A 19,233-nucleotide genomic window follows, 5' to 3' on the forward strand; every position below is an offset into this window, starting at 1 on the left:
AGGGGCTGTACTCCCTTACCTCACCGGGAATGGGGTTTCGTGTTCACCTTGGCTTGGTGGGCTGAGGTGAGGGACTTTGCCTTGTTTTTTTTTCTCTTTTGCTTTCGTTTCCTCGTTTCAAGTGTCCGGTGAGGGGATGGGGGGTCCGCTGATGGTGAAACGGGGCAGCTGCTGCCTCTGCCAAGGCTGTATTGCGCCGACGGCGGGTTAGGGTTTGTGCTGTGCTCGGGGCTGTCGGGACGCATGGCTTGCATTGCTGGGTAATGATCAGCTACGGGGATGGTTCGCGGTGGGTTGGTCCGTAATCTCCAAGGGTAGTTATTTTAGGGGAGGTTGCTTTAACAAGGTGTATCGCGGTCTGAGGAAGATTCTAGATTGCTGTTCGGGCTTTCCACCGTGTGAGTTCCAAGGCCCCGAGTTCTCAATCTCGACTCCGGAGCCATGGGCGCACAAACGGAGCGAGCTGGGGGAGACCGTCCGGGTGATCCGGAGGTGTTTCTCTCTTCCGGTATTCCAAGAACCTGGCACCCGGGTAACGAGCGGCAATCCAAGTTCAGCCCAGGGGCCTTCGGGATGTTCTCTGCTGTAAAAGCTTGACAGACAGGTGAAAAGGTTGGCATCGCCAGAGGCCGCCAATACCGAACGAGAGTTGCGTTCATCCCTGTGTCGATGAGAGCCTTCATGACCGTGAGGCGGAGCTCGCGGACAAGATCGTCGCTTAGTCATGACGACAGAAGGTTTTGAGAGATAAAAAACGTACAGGAGAAGTCGAAATAACAGGAAAAGAAAGCTCTCTGTTGTCGAGGGAACTGCCATGGCGATCGCATCGTGAACTCATTTTTTGACCTTGGGCAATTTCACTCCTCATTTCAACCCAACCCGAGAAATCAGATGATTGAGACTAAATGGACTAGAGACAAGTTAATATGTTCCTATTCAAGCCGTAGCCACGAACAAGCGAAGGCGTTCTGGTGTTTTTATTCAGGGGTATTTTGGTGATGCTTCGGAGGTCGGCGCGGCAACAGAAGCTTGCACAGTCGCCGACGTTAGCCGAACCCGCCCGGACGTCATCCCGCAGCAAGGGAAAACGGCTCAGCGTGGACTTCCTTCCACCCAGCACCTCCACCTCTCCAAGTCGCCGACTATAGCATCCGCCGCCGGTCAATCAACCCACTCAAGATGCCCCCGAGATTTACTCTGACGCTCAATGCGTCGGCTACCCTGCGCGTCGCCGGCCGATTGGCGCCCCGATACGCGCGGTACTCAACCGAGGCCAACACCGGGCCCCTCATCCGAGTTACCAACTTGCCCGCTTCGAACTCGGGTCACATCCGCATCCTCGAGCTCAATCGACCGGCGGCACGCAATGCCATCTCCCGGGGGCTGCTGTCATCCCTGCGCGAAGAGATTGACGCCGTCCACGAGCAGTACGACGCGGCAACGGGCGAGGAAATCCCACCCGAGTCATGGAAAAAGAAGTTCGGCGGCGTAGCAGGGAAGGACCAAAAGGGCCCAACACGAGCCCTGATTCTAGCCTCGGCGATTGATACCTCATTCTGCGCCGGCGCCGACCTCAAAGAGCGCAAGACATTCACCCAGGAGGAGTGAGTCCTGCCCAACCCAACCCAACCCCACCTCCCCCCCGCCCCATCTCGCTCCCCCCGCTAACCACCCCCCCTTTCCCTCCCAACCAGAACGGCCGCATTCCTCCTCACCCTGCGCACAACCCTCACCTCCCTCTCCACCCTCCCCATCCCCACCATCTCCGCCATCTCCTCCCTCGCCCTCGGCGGCGGCCTCGAGCTCGCCCTGTCCACGCACTTCCGGGTCCTCACCTCCAACGCCGTCGTCGGGCTCCCCGAGACCCGCCTCGGCATCATCCCCGGCGCGGGCGGCACGCACCGGCTCCCCGCACTCATCGGCGTCCCGCGCGCGCGCGACCTCATCTTGACGGGCCGGCGCGTCTCCGCGCCCGAGGCGTATTTTTTGGGGTTGGCGGATCGGTTGGTGGAGGCCCCACCCGCGGGGGGCGCGCAGGCGCAGGAGTTGGAGGGGATGGGGGAGAGGGAGAGGGAGGTGGCGGTGTTGACGATGGCGAGGAAGGCGGCGTTGAGTGAGGCGGTGAGGTTGGCGGGGGAGATTTGTGAGGGCGGGCCGGTGGCGGTGAGGGCGGCGATAAGGGCGGTGGAGGAGCCTAGTGAGGTGGTGGAGAATCAGATGTATCAGAGGGTGGTGAGGACGGAGGATCGCGATGAGGCGTTGAAGGCGTTTGCGGAGAAAAGGGTGCCTGTTTTTAAGGGGAGGTGATGCCCTCAAGGGGTTGGTTGTTGTTGTTGTTGCAATTGATGAGGGTGGGCGGTTTGAGTGCTTCGCCTTTGTTTTTGTTGTGAATCGCGGCAACGTGAGTGAGGATGGAAGGCGGCGGGAAGTGTGCAGCAGAAATCCCACTGCCTGGTGCCCATTCATAAGGAAGGTTTGCGCAGCTGGTTTCCGACGAGGACCACGGACCGGGTAGCCCAGCGGTTAGGCGGTGGTCCTCGGCCTACGAGCTTGCTAGTTCACCTTGCCAAAAACCCGGACTTAAGGGAGGTTATAGGTTCGAATCATGATGCTGCTCGGGGTTTTTCTGGGAGGTATCGGGCCGCCGATAGAGTCCTCCACCTCAGAACTACTAACGCAGCCCGCATTGGCCCGACGGGGCATCACCGGGTTACTGGGCACACGGAGTAAACCCCCTAAGGGGGTTTTGTAACCGGCTACCTCTCTTCGACCGGCGAAGAGGGTTAGCCGGTAAGCTTTTGCTAGTGTTTTCTACCCATCTGTATTTACAGGCTGGTTCTCCTTTTCGCACTGTTATTATCTGAGTACCTAACCCAATCCCCGGTAAACATCTTAGGTGAATCTACGTAGTTGAGGTGGTGAAGCTATCAAGGCTGGCTCCACTTTCCTCGAAGCTACCTAGAGCTTGTGGAAGCTTCGAGGAGCAATCCTTTACAAACAAAATCGCATTCTCGGCCATCCATTTCTCGGTGATGATCCCGAATTCCGGTTGCAGCAGCTCTTTTACATCTTCGCCCCCACCATGGAACGTCATTGGAGAACCCGCCACTGCATGGTCGTGGTTGCATTCAATGACCGATGACATCATCACACCTTTCCCAATGATACCGAAGCCAGAGCTCTAAAACACCACCGGAAGCTTCCCAAGAGCTATTTTCTTTCCAATCCATTGCAAACCCATCACCAAATCACTAGGGGCACCATCAGTCAGATACCAAATCTCAATCACAGATCAATTAACCACCACCACCACAACAATAACAACCAGCCACCATGTCAGCCCTCACATCACGAACCGCCGCCATCACCCGGCGTCTGGCAACCACCACTACCACCACCACCACATCCACCCTCTCCCGCGCCGCCTTCACCACCACCACCCGCTATCAAAAAACCCCAGTCGTCGACGCCGCCAAAGACACACTCAAGTCCGTCGACCGCAAGGTCTCCGACAAGCTCGTAGATGGCATCAACATCGGCAGTACGTCCCCCCACCCCCCACCCCAACCCATCAAAAACCCCACCCTAACAATCTGCTCCCCCCCCAACAGCCGCCTACGCCAACAAGATTAAAGAAGCCACGTCGGACGTCTCCGAAGGCAAAGTGACGGGGCGCGCGTCCGAGCTGCGGGGCGAAGCGGCCGGTAAAGCAAGCGAGGTGGCGGGCGAGGCCAAGGGCAAGGCGAGCGAGGTGGCGGGCCAGGCGAAGGGTAAGGCGAGCGAGCTGGCGGGGGAGGCAAGGGGGGTGAAGGAGCAGGCGAAGGGGAAGGTGGGGGAGGTGGCGGGGGAGGTGAAGGAGAAGATGAGTTAAGGGGGGTGGGTGGTGTGGGTTGGGGTTGGGATTGTAGGATATGCTTAGGAGTTGGGGGGGGGGGGGGGGGGGGGGGTGGTGCTTTGTGAATGCATGCCGGTTGGCTGTTGCTAGGGTATGGAATTGAAGAGCATTGTGGGAGTTGTAACTACATGCGTTTGACGTGGACGGATGTGATGTGCAACATGTTTGGGTGACTGGGCTCATAAACTTCAAAAGTAGGAACTGGGAACCAGGAACAGAAGGAATGTACCGACACCACGACCCCCCAACCTCGTGACCCCGTCCCCCCCATCTAGAGATAGGAGCAACAGACCGAAGCCGGGGCAGAACATTTGGTCAAGAATGCAACAGCGCACTGCCGCAGCAGCCGCTCGGGTGATGCCGGCAGACCCGACCCGCCGCGTTAGCAGCCGGCCGAGCCGTGTTCATTATACCGCTCGGAATACAGAGCTGGATCAAGGATGGATCTCGCCTTGTGCTCCACCAAGCCGTGCGGAATGTTTATGTGTTGGTAGGGGAAGGGGGTAGGGATGAAACATAATTTAACCAGGAACGTTGCAGACGCGGCGCCCCTGGCTGACTCAAACATGCTTCATTGTCGTCTCATGATCGTGCTAGAGAACATTAGTAGCCCGATGGGTATCCTACAACCTCGCCAGACACCTCCCGCTGCAGGGGCGGCGTCACAGCTCAAGGGCCTCTCCCTCCCACTGGTCATCACCCCTCCACCATCCTCTAATCCCCCTCAAAGAAAACCCTCTTCGTCCCCTTCTCGCGCTCATGCTCCAGCTGCTCCAGCTCGCGGTCAATATCCATGATATCCATCAGCTCCTGCTCAATATCGCGGCCCGCCACCTCAAACTCATCATCGGGCTGGTCAGCGGCAAAGTCGAGGTCGTTGATGAACATCAGCCCCTGCTGGCTCGACGGCGCCGACTGCGTCTCGTCGGGCAGTTCTGTCGACGGCAGGACCTCCATGGACTGTTCGAACGACCCGCCGACAGACGGATGCGGGCGGGGCCGGAACAGGCCGCCGGTTTGGCGCTGCGGCGCGATGCTGAGGTTGAACGACACGTTGGCGCTGGTCGTCCGCTCTGGCGGCGGGTAGGCTAGGATAGCCCTGGTCGGGCCGAGGTCGGCGCGGGGCTTCTTGCGGGCGCCGAGGAGGCGGTTGGTGAGCGAGCCGGTGTCTTCGCTCTCGTGAACGACTACGAGGCGGCTCTCGCCTTGGAGGAGCACCTCCACGGGCAGGCCCTCGGCGTGGCTTGGGCCACTGCTCTCCCTTGCTGTGGAAGAGCCATGGTTGGTGGTGGACACCCCGCTGACCTTGGGAATGGCAGCCGCACCGGTGCACCGCTCGCCGAGCAGCCCTGGTCCGAGGTCCGTGAGGCGGAGCATGCGGGTGGGTTGGGCGCCGCTCCAGAGGTTGACGCCGCCGCCGACTGCGCGGCGTAGTTGGGAGTCCCAGAACCGAGAGATGACGGGGATGACGGAGACGATAGGATCGGTTCCCCCCAGCCAGAGCACAGCGCTCTCATCACCGGGATCGGTTCCTTGTGGCGTGAGCTGGGCGACAGTGACACCGCCACGCACGGTCGCTAATCTCTCCGACCCGCTCGTCACGGCCGAGACAATGGCGTCGCGTCTGGTATGAGGTGTCATGGGCACGAACTCGCCTGCTGACCCCGGCGCGGCAGGCGTCTTCTGGGTTCCGGGATTCCGAAGTGGACTGGTCCCCTCCAGATGCCCGGAGACGCAGAAGGTTGTGATTCCTGAGCCCCGCAGTCCGGCATTCGCCTTGCTGAAGAGACCGCCGGAGCCACTGGCCGAAGGACTGGCGCCGTCGATATCCCAAATCCCCCATTGACCGTCAGCAAGAAGAGCCAGAACGGCGCGGCCATGGGCAATCCACTCAGCGCCCACTATTGGCTTCCGGGCGGTTGACATTGATGGTCCCCTGGCGAAAGGGGCATAGAGCGACAACAGCCATGACCCTTGCGTGGGGAATGGGCCTTCGGAAGCGTCGTCGGAAGGGAGCGCGGCGGTGGCATAATCGTAGATGCGGGCGGCTTGCGAGGATGTGATGGCGAGAAGTTGGGTGATGTGCGTCGGATTGAAAGTAAGGCTTGTCAGCGGCGCGGGAAGGTATTCAGTCTGGAATGGCTCCACGCGGCTGATGACCCCGGGCTTCGCGTCCAAGGTGACATCCCACAGCCGTAATATGCCGCTAGCTTCGCGCGAATGTGCTGCAACAATTGCTCGGGTAGCGGGTGCCGCTTGGGATGCGGGGCGTTCTAGTGACCTGCTCCGTGACCCCGACTTTTGCTTCACCAACGTCAGCGCAAGTCCGCCAGAAGGACGACTCGGCCCCGTCAGTAGAGTCAGCGTCTCTCCCCAAACGCCTGTGCCTGCATTGCCCGCCAACAAACTCTTCCGCAGTTCCGGCCTCGCCTTGCTCTCGTGGGAAGGGGGCGTCAATGGCACTGTGACCACGTAAACATCGGCGGTTGCGCAGGTGACGGCGAACACGATCTGATTCCTTAGAATACCAGCGCCGTTCCAGGCGGCATCTTCAGAAGCGCTTGTCGGCATGGGTAGGACAGCCACATGAAGCACGGCAGTTTCGAGGGCAAGATCGAGGGTTTGGATGATTTCGGGTACCGCCCCGCCGGCGGTCGGGCTGTCTTGGAATTCGGGCTTGTCAACGGCGTCGGTCGCCGGCTCCTCATCATCCGAATCGACAATCATGACCGCATCGCCCGAGTGCGCGCCATTCCTCTTATCGTTGACTGGCTGCTTTGGGGGTTTGAGCCGTCGGCCGCCGCGCCAAACCAGTGTGATTCCATTCTCGTGGCCGTAAATCAGGATGGTGGCTCCCTGGGGCGACTGGACAGGGTATGTCTTCACATCGTATATCCGGCGGTCGAGCGAATATCTATCATCCTCAAAATGCCAAGGTTAGTAAGCTAGGCGTACACCTGGGCAACAGTAACAGGCATACATACGTATGTTGGGTGTTTTGCGGCGCGCGGCGCGTCCTGGGAGCGGGCTGCATGGCCGCGATCGTGGGGATGTGGGTGATGGGAAAGCAGTGTTGAGTCGATCCCACGCGTATGGAAGTTTCGATGGCGGAAATAGAATCGGACTTGAGGTCAGGCTCGTCGTCGCACGATCGGGGAAGTCTAGTGGGCCTGGATTTGTTGGTGATGCTGTTCAGTCAATTGCGATGCTCAAAATTCGCCGCGTTCGGTCAAGCAAGACGTGAATTGGGAGGGAGCTTGGGCCACCTTTTGTGGGACCAACTTTTCAGCTCAGCTAGGCCAAGACCTGCAGGGAGTGTCCCAACTTCGTCTTCCAAACACTCTTCCTGCTATTTTCTTCTTCACGGCGGTGCCGGTCTAATTTCGCTGGTATTTGATCTATAAAGCCACTTTATGGTGCCTTTCACAACTATCAATGTTCTCCCTGAACAGAGATCGGGCAGGCCTGTGACAATGGCACAATCTACAAAGGCCCACAATGAATACAGGATGAGCTGATGGCGAGTTGAGTTGCGGTTGCTCCTCAAAATCCGACATCTACGACCAAGAAAAGAGACCATAGAAATATATAAATGACATGGAAATGAACATAACTTACTTTAACCATTCAGCTCAACCAGTATCTCTCAGCATCTCTCAGCATCTCTCAGCATCTCTCAGCATCTCTCAGCATCTCTCAGCATCTCTCAGCATCTCTCAGCATCTCTCAGCATCTCTCAGCATCTCTCAGCATCTCTCAGCATCTCTCAGCATCTCTCGGCATCATCCTCTGCCTCAAACACAACAGCCAAGGTCCATCAGTCGCAGCTATCCCGCTATAACCCCCAAACCCTTCCTCAAAATGCCTTCCAAGGTCGTTGCGTGTAAGAGGTGCGGTACCATGGTCTCCACCACCCAGACTGAGTGCCCTGGCTGTTTTCAGGCACCTCACTAGGTCTTCGAGATGCGTGGTACGCTTGCCGACTGTGCTAGGCACTCTTGCTCAGTTGACGTTTATCAGTGAAGCTGGTACCTTGCTGTTTCAGGCATCAGGTGTGATACTTGCTCAGAGAACAAAGGTTTGGATTGAGTGAGAAGGCCATCAACCAAGTGGTGTGGTCAAGTTCCAAAATACATGTAGTCCTTAATCAAGTTTGGACTGGAGTCCAACGCCCGAATAAAAGAATAGGAGTGTTATTTGCAATGAATACCTAGATATTTTCTTGTCTCAACCGAAAAGAACTTAACTGTGACAACGTCATAATGTGATTTTCCTACACTCTAGGTGTTTCGTCTCGTTTCTCGAGAACGGTATCAATCCCACGACTGCACGGCTTGCGAGGAGGATCGTCGACTGGCTGATGGACTCGGGGAGGCTGCCGATGTACAGCTTGGCCAGGAGGCTCGAGCTGGAAACGGCGGCCTGAAGCGCCCCCGTTCGGAGGCCAGGATGCCTCCTCTCTTTGTATACGTAGACTCACCAGAACGCATCGTTCCTTGATTGTTGGTAGGGGTTTTTCACCCGGCCCGGGAGGGCACGGTTTTCCTGTACACTAAATAGCAGAGGGTCCGGCACGCCCTAGGGCATAGCGGAGTATGAATAATAATAATAATAATAATAATAAAAAAAAAAGGGAGGGAAGCCATGCCCACACTTTCCCGCAGGTTCCGAAAAGCGAAATGTGAGCAACAACGCTGAGTCGTCCATCTCGTCCGGCAGAGCAACCGAAGGGCCCTTCCTTTGGTAAAACAGCATCTCAAAGCAGCCGGGATAGAACCCGGCATACTCCCAGTCGACGATGGCCTTAACCTTCAACGTGTCCGGGTCGACAATGACGTTGTGCTGGGAGAGATCGTTGTGGCAAAAAACGAACCTCTTCTTCCGCGAAGGCCGCGGGTTCCAGCTATCCTTCTCCGTCCGTGTGACGAACCTACTTCAGGATCCTATCCTGTTAGGGTTCAGCCTCGTTGAAGGTAATCTCTCGTGGATGCTTAGGTTCGGTGCAGCCAAAGGGTGCACAACAATCGACTTGTCTCAACAGTAGGCTTGCGAGCTTGTAGCGAACTGTAGTTGTGGTTGCTAACTGGAGAACTCCCAGAGCTCTCCAGAACGAGTGGCTATATACTAGCTATCTAAGGGTGCTCAGAGTGCTCAGGGCCTCAGCTCTGAGCATCCTGAGCACGGGATGCTCAGGGTGCTCACAGTTCCCTTAACGAGCAGAATGAGCAACTGCTCATTCCCTTGGCACGGCCCTTTATGAGCAACAGGGCTGTTCCTTCATTGGCTGTGCGTTCGTACGCAATGATTGGACCGGGGTACTGCCAGCGTACCCCGCCGGCCGGCTGCATGCGGCCATAACCGTGACAGTCCGCCGCATGACCCGATACGGCGGGATGACAATCCCGGAAGGCCCTCCCACCCGGTTCGATCGAAGACCCCCGAGAGTGTTCAAATGCCCATCCAGCTCCAGCTCCACCACCTCCTTTTGATCTTCCGTCAAGTCGGCCATGCAGACACCCTCAATGTATTCGACCACAAGGTAGTAGGCTCCGTCGTCCTCAAAGTCGGCGTACACTGTGGGGACGGGGATGTCGGTGTGCTCGCGGATGTAGCGTAGCGTGTCGGCCTCGTTCTTGATGCGTTCCCCGTTGGCGCGTGGGATATGGAGGTCGCCCCGCTGGTTGGTGCGGAATTCTCTCGGCCGCAGGCTTCGCTTGATGAAGGCGACCCCTCGGTGGTAGTATTTTCTCTCGAACGTTCTCGCGAAGCAGCCCTCCTCGTGACGCTCGTTAGAGCCTTCTGACGGTGTAGCGGACATGGCTTGGTGCGTGCGTTTGTAAGTGGCCGTCAAAGGTTGAGCTTCTCTCCGAGACGCAGTTTGGGTGTTGAGAGTGCAACTTCTAAGGCTGCCAGGATGCTTTAAGTTGCTGATTAGAAAATTAAAGTCACAAGTCACGGTAGCGCCACCAATGCCGACAACGATGCTGAGCGAACTAAACAACGGGGTTGTTCCAGCGGGTAGTGACGACGCCCCTGTATGTTCATAGACACGTACTGTCAGAATCACTCCCATGCTCATACAAGACATTTACAGCCTGACTGTCTTGTGCCATTCTAGTTGAACCACATTGCTAGGGAGGTATTGCGTAAAACTTCATGGTTGTGAAATTCGAATCCGGCTGCATGTGGGCAGTGTCCCTGTTTTCTCGTGTTTGGCAATGCGGCGTGCGAGTGAATCAACGCATACTTGAGAGCTAGCGTTTAATGTTGTTCCAACGATGCCGGAAACCGTTTACTTGGACAAAAAATAGCAAAAGCTCACCGACCAGCCCCCCTCTCAATCGGGTAGTTAGGCGCGATCGTAGTCAGCAGGCCTGGGGAGAGGGAGGGTGGTCCGGTTACCAAATCCCTAATTGGGGATTTGCTCCGAAACCCCGGGGGCTCGAACCTACAACCTTCTGAATTTGGAGGAGGCGAACTACTACCCGGGGTTTAGAGGACCACCGCTGGTAACCACTGAGCCACCCGTTGGGTGGGCGGTGGTCCTCGTTGGAAATCAGGCGCGCGGGTCTAATACATATAGCCCGGGAAGGTACTTAGGTACCTGGGTACCTTGGTCCCTTCGCCCCTTTTTAATCGCAAAGAAGTCCCAGTCCCTCAGGAGACAGGGCAGTAAGAGGTTTCATTTGGCGGTGCCGCCGCCTTGCCACTTTCTCGGAGCGGAACAAGCTCCTCAGGACAAAAGTTAAGACGAGCCATGAAGGGAGGGACACAGGAGTAATAATAAAAGCTAGTATCTATCCACTGCCCGTCTTCCACATCCCAGTCCCCGGATGACAGGCAACATACTCAAAGAGCTGTTGCTCCGGCTCAAGAACCATTACTTCATGAAACACGCAGAGGGTGACATTGTTTTTGAGCTTCCTCGCATACTGATGGAAACCACCAAAGATGGCGAGGTGGGTCGGGTGCTCTCTGCACCAACGTTCAAGCGAGCCAAGGTCGTCAAAATACGCCAGCCCAAAAGTGCGGTCCTTGTCGGCCTTCGCCGTAATCGGGTCGACAATCTCCATAAAACGGCAGCTATAACAGCCAACCTCGTCGCCATGGTCTCGTAGAAAGTCCATGCCCTTGATCAACACGGGGTGCATAGTGTCGAGGTACAGCTCTCGCTCTTCTGGGGTTGTGTCGAGCCAATTCTGTCCAGAGCGGATGACAGTAAGGTTCTTCTTGCCGAGGATCCTGATTCGATTACCGATTTCGAATGTCTGGGGACCTTGGAAGTCCTCTGCCGTGGCCAGGGTACCGGCAAGGCTGTCGGTCTGAGAAGCCGGAAGACGGTCGCGCATGCTGCCCCAGTAGCCATGCTCCTGGATCTCTCCGCTCATACCTTCCCTCATGTGGGCACAGCCCTCGGGAAAATCATTAGTATTGAAGATAGTCTCGAGGCGGCCCATGGTCGGAAAGAAGACCTCGAGGAACCATCCGTGCTGGCAGACCTCAGGCTCAAGCCCCTGCCACCACTCCCAGAACCCAGACTGTTCGGCCCAAGTCTCGTAGGCAACCTTGCTTGGCCAGTAGGCCAGAGCGGAGATGTTGTAGAAGCCTTTGTTGTCGGTCACGGACGCCCACTCGAAGAAGGAAGGAGGATTGCTCGGGGATGTCAGAAATATCGATAACGTCGACTGGGCCGCTCCGTCGGCATCCGAGGCCGTCCGATATTGCGCACCGATAACGGCCATTACCAGCTGGGTGGCATGTTCGGGGAACCGTACACTGTATGAAGGATAAGGGGGCTGGAAATCGGCGGGGAGGCGCGCTGGCCGAGTGCGGGTGCACTGGAGATGATCCGGGAGCGCCGAGGTAAGCATAAGGTATTAGTCAAACGTTGAGGCTACGGGGATGCGTGGGCATGAGAGGGGGTGTGGCTTGGGAGTTCGAGTTCTGGTAAATGTCTTTGTGCTTCCCGTCTAATCATTATAAGCTCGAGGACCAGTTGCCTCGCCGTGGACTCCAACTCGACCCCGCCTTGCAATGCTATGATTTGTGCGGACAATTGATACGAGAACCTCCAAAGTGCCACTGTGTAACCACAGAGCGGGGTTCTTTCGGAGCAGATATCTCGTGAGAGGCGGCGAGTCACCCGAAGTTGGTTGGCATGGAGCAACTCCGAAAGCCTACATTACCCCTTCTAGGCGCCGACTGGCTAAACTGTACGATGTGCATGTAGGCAGCGCATTGAGGCGGACTGCGAAGCTTCGGAGTTGGGGACATTGGGTGGGCACCCATCGGCAACATCACTCTGATAAGGTTTGACTTGGTGAGGCCGTTCAAGCCACCGGAGGGGAGAAATCAGAGCAATTATATGATCCTCCGAACGTGTTGTCCCTTTCATTCGAATTCGTGTGATGGCACTAGGACAGCGACGACAGCACAGAACTTTGCACTCAGCTGCCATTGGTGGTGCGGCACATGCGGTTGTCAACTTGCCGTGAGGGGAAAGGATTCGAGGGAAAGACAGTGTTGCTTCCTCGCGTCTGGCTGATGCATGACCACGCATCTTCTCCGCACACAACCCACAACAAAGGGTTCTGCCCGCTTAGCCGCACTTGGAGACCTGGATCGATCCCGTCGCATTCCAACTAGGCTTCTATACTTCCAGGTTTGTACGGTAATACTACATCAAGAGTTCATACCCCGTCCCCCTTTAGACTTTGGGGAATTGGGACTTTTCCAGTCGTTTCGCGTATTTAAGGGGTAGTTACCTACCTATTAAGGGATTGTATTCGAGTCGGAACCAGACATTCGTCCTTTCCCTACATGCACATAGGCACTCAGGAGATCACCAGCTCACCTACCTGGACAGGTCCCATAAACCTATCGCCATGGCCACGCCGATTCGAGTTGCTGTCATCCAGTCGGAGCCCATCTACCTCGACTTAGCTGCCTCCATCGACAAAGCCTGTCGTCTTATCGCCGAGGCCGCTGAAGGTGGAGCGAAGCTTGTCGCCTTCCCCGAATGTTGGCTTCCCGGCTACCCAGCGTGGATTTGGTAAGTCCTTTCCGTAGGCACACTCATAGTCTCCGGGTTACCCTCTAAAGGTGCTATGTAATACAGGGCACGCCCGGTCGATGTCGAGCTGCAGACGCGATACACCTACAATGCGCTGCTAGTCCACTCACAGGCCATGGACCTGGTCAAGGCCGTCGCCAAGGAGCACTCCATTGCCGTGGTCCTCGGCTTTGCCGAGCAGAGCCCCTCCCACAGCGTCTACATCTCCCAGGCCATCATCTCCCCACAGGGCGAGCTTCTTCTCCACCGACGCAAGATCAAGCCCACCCACATGGAGCGCACCGTCTTCGGCGACGGATCCGGCGGCGACCTCAACAACGTCGCCGAGGTCGACTTTGGCCCCGAGCACGGCAAGATCAAGGTGGGATGCCTCGCCTGCTGGGAGCACACGCAGCCGCTGCTCAAGTACCACACCATTTCTCAGGGCGAGGCCATCCACGTGGCCATGTGGCCGCCCATCGCGCCAATGCCGGCCCCCGACTATCCCGGCCTGTGGAGCATGTCAGCCGAGGGCTGTCAAGCGCTCAGCCAGGTCTATGCCGTCGAGAGTGCAGCTTTTGTGCTTCATAGCACCGCGGTATGCACGCAAAAGAGCATCGAGCTGATGAAGACGCAGGAAGGCATCGTCTGCTCGCAACCGGGCGGCGGCCATAGTTGCGTCATTGCCCCGGACGGACGGCGCTTGACGGAACCTCTTGGCGACGGGACGGGCGTGGCCGAGGGCATCGTGTTTGCAGATCTGGACTTGAGCAAGGTGGTGGCAACCAGAGGCTTCTTGGACGTCGTCGGCCACTACAGTCGTCCAGACCTCCTGTGGCTCGGCGTGGATAGGCGGCAGAGGGAGGTGGTTGTGGCCGGGGCCCCAGCCGGTGCATCTCAAGGAGCATGAGAAGGCCATGTGATAATGGTACCAGCAGCGCCACGTTGCTCTTCAACGCTTGAGAGAATTAAGTACCATGACTATGGTTTTATATTCATCATTCATGCAGTTCATTATCTAAAGAATGCGCCTTGACGGAATTGCTTCCCTACGCCTGTGTCCAGTCCCCCGCCCCGCCCAAGGACAACAAACCCCCAGCTGTCCAGTGATGGCACATATGTACATACAGGGTATCTCTTCGCATCATACATAGGGATAGACTTTCTCGCGTTTGAGACCGCACAAGCGCCAACCACACTGCAGCGCTTCATCCCTCCACGCCAACCTCCCGCCCACCGCGGTCCTTATCCCACATCACCAGCCCGCTAAACTTCCTTCTCAGCCCCATCCTCTGCAACAACGTTGCCTTGGCCCCCTTCCCCCCGGTACTCGAATCCGCGTCCGACTGAAACCCAGGCGACACCAACGACACGGGCAACGCACACGGCGGCAGCCCCGCCCCAGCACCCCCGTACTGCTGCTGTAAGTTCAGCGGCGCTGGCACCGGCCGCTTATTCTGCTGCTGCTGCTGCATCAACCCCAACCCCTGGCCCTGCCCCATCGCCATCGACACAGGCGGCGCCTTGTGCAGGGTATTCCGCCCCCCCTTCGCACCCACACTCACACTCCCACTCCCCGCCACATTCCCACTCCCCACCGCACCAACCTCCCCCGCCCCCGCCCCCGCCCCCGCCACCGTCTCCCAGCTCCGCTGTGTATGATGCCCGCTCAGGTACCCGCTATCCACCGACCCCCGCCCCGCCCACCCCACACCCGCACCCACGCCCACGCCAGCCAGAGGTAGGTTGGTGTCCGACAGCGAGGACATGTGCGCCAGCACATCCGGCAGCGGCGGCTGCTGAGGTTGGTGATAGCTCCTTGGTGATGCCGACGCCGAGACGGGGGTGGTGGAGGACGCGGGTGGGGGTGGGGGAGGGATGTGCTCGCGGGCGGCGACCCATTTCCGGCCCTCGGCGACCTGGTCCTCGAAGCGGCGGGAGCGGGTGGTGCTGCGGATGGAAGCCGTTTCGCCGCTGATGTTGGTTTCGGAGCGGGTGGGGGGTGGTAGTTGGGGGGGTGGGAGGAGGGTGGTGGGGGAGACGGGGGAGGTGTCGGAGATGTGGCGGAGGGAGCGGGCGCGGGTGCGGGGGATGGTGTGGTTGGGGTGGTGCTGGGTGATTTCGGTTTCGGGGGGTGTGGCGGTCGGGGCGGAGTAGGCGTCGCGTTGGTAAGGTTCGCGGTTCTTGGGGATTTGGAGGGTGTTGAGTTGGGGGCGGGAGTTGGAGCGCCGGTGGTGAGGGATGTGGGGGTTTGTGGTGGAGGCTGGGTATTGGGTTGTTGGGTATTGTGGTTCGGGTGATGTTGTGGTGGTCGAGCTTTGTGTCTCGGGGTCTTGGACCACATGTTCGTCGATCCGCCGCATGGTGGTGTCCACGCTCCGGTCGCGGACCGACCGTGCTCCCGTCCTGCGACCCCGGCGACCCGGAGTGCTGAACGGCATATCTGGGTTTTGGTCTGGGGAGCTGTCGCTGGCGGGTGACATGGCACCCTTCTGGGTCGGCAGCTCCGGTAAAAGATCGATGCCTGCCGCCAATCCCGCGTCGCTCCTGCTTCGGTGAACGCTGCCTCGGTGGTGCATGTCGGGGCTGGAAGGTAGCCCAACAACGCCGACAGCTCGCGGGATATCTAGCGAGTTCTTGGGGCGTGACTGGGAACGCCTGGCCGAGGATCCTTGCTGATCCTCTGCTTGTCCTTCAAAATCCGTTCTCAGAGGTAGCGAAACCTCGCTCCGGCCATGTCGCATGGATAAGGGCAAGGGAGGCGGGGGCGCAATGTCGACTGATATCGATCTTTGGTGTGAGGTGGCCTGGGGTGTCCGGCTCCGTCGCCTTCCCATGGCCTCTCGGTCGCCCATCCTCTTCCCCCGATTGGCGGCCCTGGGCCGGGCCGAAAAAGAGCTTGAGGACTCTGAATCGGTCGATTCCGGGGCCATTTCGCGCCTTGACCTCTGCTTCCGCACCGGCCGGCGAGCCGGTTGCTCCAGGTCCCTGTCCGAGCCGGCCGCCCTGGGCGCCCTGCCCCTCGAGGTTGCGCTTCGACGAGCAGAGCTTCGCGCTCGGGACCGCTGGGGCTCGTCGTCGTCTACCGGTTGTTGCTGGTTTGCCGGTTCGAGAACAAACTGTTGCACGGCAATGGGCCCGTGGAGTGGGCAGGACAGTACGTTGGCTGACAGCTTCCTGAGCTGTTCAACTTTGCTCGATGCATCCATTGAGCAATACCTGCCCTGCTCGACCGCAATGCTGCACTTCAGCCATTGGATGTAATAGTGCTGCGGGCCATCCTCGCAGCCCGTGTACGGGGTGTAGTCGTAGGTGCACATTGTGGGAGCAATGGCGGGTATTGTAAAGGCAAGAAGCCCTTTCGTCAAACAGACTGACGATGAAGTTGAGGTGCGGTCATGACATGCTGAGGGATCGACAAGGATGTCACCCGCATGGAGGATGCCAGCAATCCTTATACCAGAGGTTGGTCAACAAGGTGAGCCCCAGCTTGGCAACGTCTTGTCTTGGAAGGGTCACTCAAGCGGTGAGAAGTGAAAGATGGTCCACCGATCACGTTACTACCAAGTCTTGGTCCGGCTTGGCTGTGATGGCCATGACGGATTGCCCTCGCCGCCGTCAACGTTTGGTGGAAGGATCGTGAACTGCATTATCCCCCCGCACATGTCGAGTCGGGCTTGCAGAGTCAAAAATAGCAGTTTCTTCAGCACATCACCCGGAGCGAGAAGGCGATTGGCGGTCCGGGCCTGCAATGGCGACCTTGGCAATCGTGGATTGGTCTGCATTGGGCCGTCGCTCCGATTACTTGGGTGTCGACCGCTGAAATCGACCCAGATTGGCTTGGCGTATGCGTGCTAGAGAGCGGCAGCGTGCAGATGGGCGCTTAAAAGTTGCCGTGTGATGTGATGGGGGCGGGCACCACCAAAATGAGGAATTTTGGGGCCAGACGAAGCCCACCTGGAAATTCCGTCGAACCGAGGGACGAATCGGCCGCAGAGAAATATCGATAGTCTCGCTAACAATAGGACGAAGGGGAGTGAAATGGCCGAAATCAGTCTCCCAAGAAATTGGCAAGCAGGAATCAGCCCACGTTCATGCTTTCGTCCGAATTGATAAGTCGCTTGACTCGCTTCCCACCACAGGTCTATTTCCAGGTTATGTGATCCGTTTTGAGAGTTGAATGAACAATTTCAGCTGCCAATGGGCCAGGCCCAAGCCAGGCCCAAGCTTCCAGGTTGGTTTTTTTTGCTTGACGAAGAAAGGCTGGGAATGCGAAGACGAGACGGAAGGCACGGAAGACAATTGGAAGCGAGAATGCCGAATGCCGCTTAAACACCTCACAGGTCCTTTCCTTTTTCGGCAACTCGCGCAGATTCTCATCTGGTTGAGCCATCTCTGTTCTTTCTGCCCGGAGGTGGGTCCAAGTGTTCGTAACACATCTCAATCAACAGTTGATCGGGGAAATTCCCAAGAACATCAATGGAAGAGGTCACCATGTGGCAGCGGCTCTGTTGGTGATACAAACCGGCTAGTTGGGTCCCCAGTCCTTGTCGCGCGCTTCGGAATTCGGGTGCGAAGTCTAGACCACGGCGGCGGCCATGACATGCATGCAGCATTCTGAGCCACTGAGAAGGACCAAAAATCGGCCGTTGCCGCTTGCAGATTTGCTGTGCCGCTTGTTAAGCATGTCTCCCCACGCTCGATGCTTCCCCAGAGTCGACACAGCCAACCACTAGAAAAGTACCTGCATGACTGTCTCAGAGGTGCTCGGCCACGCCTCGATTAATAGAAATTTTTGCATCAGGCTTGACTGCACCGACATTCAGCCACCGCGCTTCATCAGATCCTTTTCTTCAATTTTCATGGAACCGCCATCCGCGCGTTTAGATAGGTAGGCACATACATTTGCATTAGTTCATTGACCGCACCCATTCACCTGCGCCGTGTGATATCACGAGTGGAACTCCAGGATAACCAACAAACCCAACGAAAACCGGAATACCTAGAGAGATTTGTTTGCCCACCTGGCCGCCGTCGGGGTTATTGAGAACAAAAAATAGTTTTTTTTGGGCGCACGAATAAATGTACAATAATCAGGAGTTGTCCGGTGTTTTGATGGCAAGATCGAGGAGAACCAAGCGTTTACTTTCCTAATTTGGTATATCCGCCACCCCCATGAGTGCGCCGTGATCCAAGCATTCCAACGGCCTGATTCCGTGAAGACCACCCACTCAAAGAACAAAACAATTAAACCACAACTCCTCATGTATCCGTCCCAGTCATCCATCGTATGTAAAAACACAACTCATAGCTCATCACGCATTAACCCCTCCATCCTTCACCCATCACCCCTGACATGGAGCCAAGCCAACGCAACTACCCACTAACATAATACCTCCCCTGCGACCGACTCCTCGACCGTCTCCCCTCCGCCGGCGCAGCAGCATAATACGCCGCCGCCGGCCTAACCGGCACCGCAGCATACCGCTCCTCAACCATCACCGGGCGCGGGGTAGACGAGCGCCTCCGGCTGTGATGACGACTACCACTGCGGCGCGAGGCGTGGTGGTGGTGATGATGATCATAAGGGTGGTGGTGGTGATGGCGACCCGTGGACCGTGACCGCGAGCGGGCGCGCACCGCCGGCGGCAGGGTGTCGTCGTACCAGCCCTGGCGGCCGGGGTCGGGCCCGTCGAGCGGCCGCCGCGTGCAGGAGCGGATGATCCACCAGAGGAGTAGGAGGCCGACGACGGTGCCGATCACGATGCCGGCGATGGCGCCGCCGTCGAGGCCGGGGTTGGTGGTGGTTGGGCCGTCGTTGTTGGCGGGGTCGGCGTCGATGATGACGGTGGTGGTGGGCTGTTCTTGGCGGGGGAGGAGAGGCTGGGAGATGGCTTGCGGGAGGGTTGGGGTTGGCGCCATGGTGAGACAAGGCAGCCTGAGGGGGCCGGGCGGGCCGCTGTTCGGTCGGAACTCGGCAGGTTGTGGTAACTACGGGAATGGCTTGCCGATCTGTGACCCCGTGATGATGAACTGTTGGCTAGAGAGTTCCGAGGAGAAACAATCTGATATCATGGGTTAAGTAAGGATGGCAAACCAGGCGGCCTGTGAGAGTGCGACAAGGTCAGTTATAGGCCGACATGCTCCAGTACACGACCGCAAGATGCGGCAACTTTGCGCCGGACGTCATCATAGGAGCAGAGTGAGTTTGTATATTTCTTGGAACTGCAAAGGTTCAGAGCCCTCCGGCCTCTCAATGCGACACTGGCAGAAGTCAAGATGGTTG

General features: G+C 57.8%; 9 protein-coding genes across 9 annotated transcripts; 3 read left to right on the forward strand and 6 right to left on the reverse strand.

The window, feature by feature from the left end:
- Window positions 1-83: 83 nt before the first annotated feature.
- On the reverse strand, window positions 84-1,070 carry F5144DRAFT_358359 (uncharacterized protein). Its single transcript, XM_066784376.1, has one exon. The coding sequence runs from the start codon at window positions 814-816 to the stop codon at window positions 319-321; it is 498 nt and encodes a 165-aa protein (XP_066640067.1). The 5' UTR covers window positions 817-1,070; the 3' UTR covers window positions 84-318.
- On the forward strand, window positions 999-2,605 carry F5144DRAFT_358165 (ClpP/crotonase-like domain-containing protein). The gene is made up of 2 exons (XM_066784372.1): window positions 999-1,604; window positions 1,695-2,605. The coding sequence occupies exons 1-2, from the start codon at window positions 1,180-1,182 to the stop codon at window positions 2,305-2,307; spliced, it is 1,038 nt and encodes a 345-aa protein (XP_066640068.1). The 5' UTR covers window positions 999-1,179; the 3' UTR covers window positions 2,308-2,605.
- Window positions 2,606-3,241: 636 nt separating this feature from the next.
- On the forward strand, window positions 3,242-4,090 carry F5144DRAFT_358167 (uncharacterized protein). Its single transcript, XM_066784373.1, has 3 exons — window positions 3,242-3,541; window positions 3,612-3,921; window positions 4,014-4,090. Exons 1-2 carry the CDS (start codon window positions 3,334-3,336, stop codon window positions 3,869-3,871), a joined length of 468 nt encoding a protein of 155 aa, XP_066640069.1. The 5' UTR covers window positions 3,242-3,333; the 3' UTR covers window positions 3,872-3,921; window positions 4,014-4,090.
- Window positions 4,091-4,456: 366 nt separating this feature from the next.
- F5144DRAFT_358329 (uncharacterized protein) lies at window positions 4,457-7,122 on the reverse strand. Its single transcript, XM_066784375.1, has 2 exons — window positions 6,880-7,122; window positions 4,457-6,809 (listed from the first exon to the last, which is right to left on the reverse strand). Exons 1-2 carry the CDS (start codon window positions 6,927-6,929, stop codon window positions 4,610-4,612), a joined length of 2,250 nt encoding a protein of 749 aa, XP_066640070.1. The 5' UTR covers window positions 6,930-7,122; the 3' UTR covers window positions 4,457-4,609.
- A 1,015-nt stretch (window positions 7,123-8,137) lies between these two features.
- Window positions 8,138-9,713, reverse strand: F5144DRAFT_550898 (kinase-like domain-containing protein; the record flags this gene model as incomplete). Its single annotated transcript, XM_066787663.1, has 3 exons — window positions 8,138-8,141; window positions 8,550-8,825; window positions 9,226-9,713. The coding sequence occupies 3 exons, from the start codon at window positions 9,711-9,713 to the stop codon at window positions 8,138-8,140; spliced, it is 768 nt and encodes a 255-aa protein (XP_066640071.1).
- Window positions 9,714-10,196: 483 nt separating this feature from the next.
- On the reverse strand, window positions 10,197-11,924 carry F5144DRAFT_582992 (phenylacetaldoxime dehydratase). Its single transcript, XM_066789531.1, has one exon. The coding sequence runs from the start codon at window positions 11,764-11,766 to the stop codon at window positions 10,693-10,695; it is 1,074 nt and encodes a 357-aa protein (XP_066640072.1). The 5' UTR covers window positions 11,767-11,924; the 3' UTR covers window positions 10,197-10,692.
- A 534-nt stretch (window positions 11,925-12,458) lies between these two features.
- F5144DRAFT_582995 (carbon-nitrogen hydrolase) lies at window positions 12,459-13,930 on the forward strand. Its single transcript, XM_066789532.1, has 2 exons — window positions 12,459-12,947; window positions 13,014-13,930. The coding sequence occupies exons 1-2, from the start codon at window positions 12,781-12,783 to the stop codon at window positions 13,855-13,857; spliced, it is 1,011 nt and encodes a 336-aa protein (XP_066640073.1). The 5' UTR covers window positions 12,459-12,780; the 3' UTR covers window positions 13,858-13,930.
- On the reverse strand, window positions 13,931-16,619 carry F5144DRAFT_623327 (uncharacterized protein). Its single transcript, XM_066792143.1, has 2 exons — window positions 14,867-16,619; window positions 13,931-14,599 (listed from the first exon to the last, which is right to left on the reverse strand). The coding sequence occupies exons 1-2, from the start codon at window positions 16,265-16,267 to the stop codon at window positions 14,156-14,158; spliced, it is 1,845 nt and encodes a 614-aa protein (XP_066640074.1). The 5' UTR covers window positions 16,268-16,619; the 3' UTR covers window positions 13,931-14,155.
- A 1,384-nt stretch (window positions 16,620-18,003) lies between these two features.
- F5144DRAFT_358659 (uncharacterized protein) lies at window positions 18,004-19,048 on the reverse strand. Its single transcript, XM_066784377.1, has one exon. It carries the CDS (start codon window positions 18,867-18,869, stop codon window positions 18,324-18,326), a length of 546 nt encoding a protein of 181 aa, XP_066640075.1. The 5' UTR covers window positions 18,870-19,048; the 3' UTR covers window positions 18,004-18,323.
- Window positions 19,049-19,233: the final 185 nt, after the last annotated feature.

Source organism: Chaetomium tenue (genome assembly GCF_020726465.1).
Source record: "Chaetomium tenue strain MPI-SDFR-AT-0079 chromosome Unknown F5144scaffold_6, whole genome shotgun sequence".
NCBI classification, from domain to species: Eukaryota; Fungi; Ascomycota; class Sordariomycetes; order Sordariales; family Chaetomiaceae; genus Chaetomium; species Chaetomium tenue.

What these genes read in the sequence shown, in the direction of transcription:
- F5144DRAFT_358359 (XM_066784376.1), bottom strand. Translation starts at nt 816, where the DNA reads ATGGCAGTTCCCTCGACAACAGAGAGCTTTCTTTTCCTGTTATTTCGA.
- F5144DRAFT_358165 (XM_066784372.1), top strand. Translation starts at nt 1,180, where the DNA reads ATGCCCCCGAGATTTACTCTGACGCTCAATGCGTCGGCTACCCTGCGC. An exon ending in AAGACATTCACCCAGGAGGA is followed by an intron (nt 1,605 to 1,694) that starts GTGAGTCCTGCC and finishes CCTCCCAACCAG; the next exon opens with AACGGCCGCATTCCTCCTCA.
- F5144DRAFT_358167 (XM_066784373.1), top strand. Translation starts at nt 3,334, where the DNA reads ATGTCAGCCCTCACATCACGAACCGCCGCCATCACCCGGCGTCTGGCA. An exon ending in AGATGGCATCAACATCGGCA is followed by an intron (nt 3,542 to 3,611) that starts GTACGTCCCCCC and finishes CCCCCCCAACAG; the next exon opens with CCGCCTACGCCAACAAGATT.
- F5144DRAFT_358329 (XM_066784375.1), bottom strand. Translation starts at nt 6,929, where the DNA reads ATGCAGCCCGCTCCCAGGACGCGCCGCGCGCCGCAAAACACCCAACAT. An exon ending in CCGCAAAACACCCAACATAC is followed by an intron (nt 6,810 to 6,879) that starts GTATGTATGCCT and finishes TGAGGATGATAG; the next exon opens with ATATTCGCTCGACCGCCGGA.
- F5144DRAFT_582992 (XM_066789531.1), bottom strand. Translation starts at nt 11,766, where the DNA reads ATGCTTACCTCGGCGCTCCCGGATCATCTCCAGTGCACCCGCACTCGG.
- F5144DRAFT_582995 (XM_066789532.1), top strand. Translation starts at nt 12,781, where the DNA reads ATGGCCACGCCGATTCGAGTTGCTGTCATCCAGTCGGAGCCCATCTAC. An exon ending in GGCTACCCAGCGTGGATTTG is followed by an intron (nt 12,948 to 13,013) that starts GTAAGTCCTTTC and finishes TATGTAATACAG; the next exon opens with GGCACGCCCGGTCGATGTCG.
- F5144DRAFT_623327 (XM_066792143.1), bottom strand. Translation starts at nt 16,267, where the DNA reads ATGTGCACCTACGACTACACCCCGTACACGGGCTGCGAGGATGGCCCG. An exon ending in CCCGCCGCTTCGAGGACCAG is followed by an intron (nt 14,600 to 14,866) that starts GTCGCCGAGGGC and finishes CATCATACACAG; the next exon opens with CGGAGCTGGGAGACGGTGGC.
- F5144DRAFT_358659 (XM_066784377.1), bottom strand. Translation starts at nt 18,869, where the DNA reads ATGGCGCCAACCCCAACCCTCCCGCAAGCCATCTCCCAGCCTCTCCTC.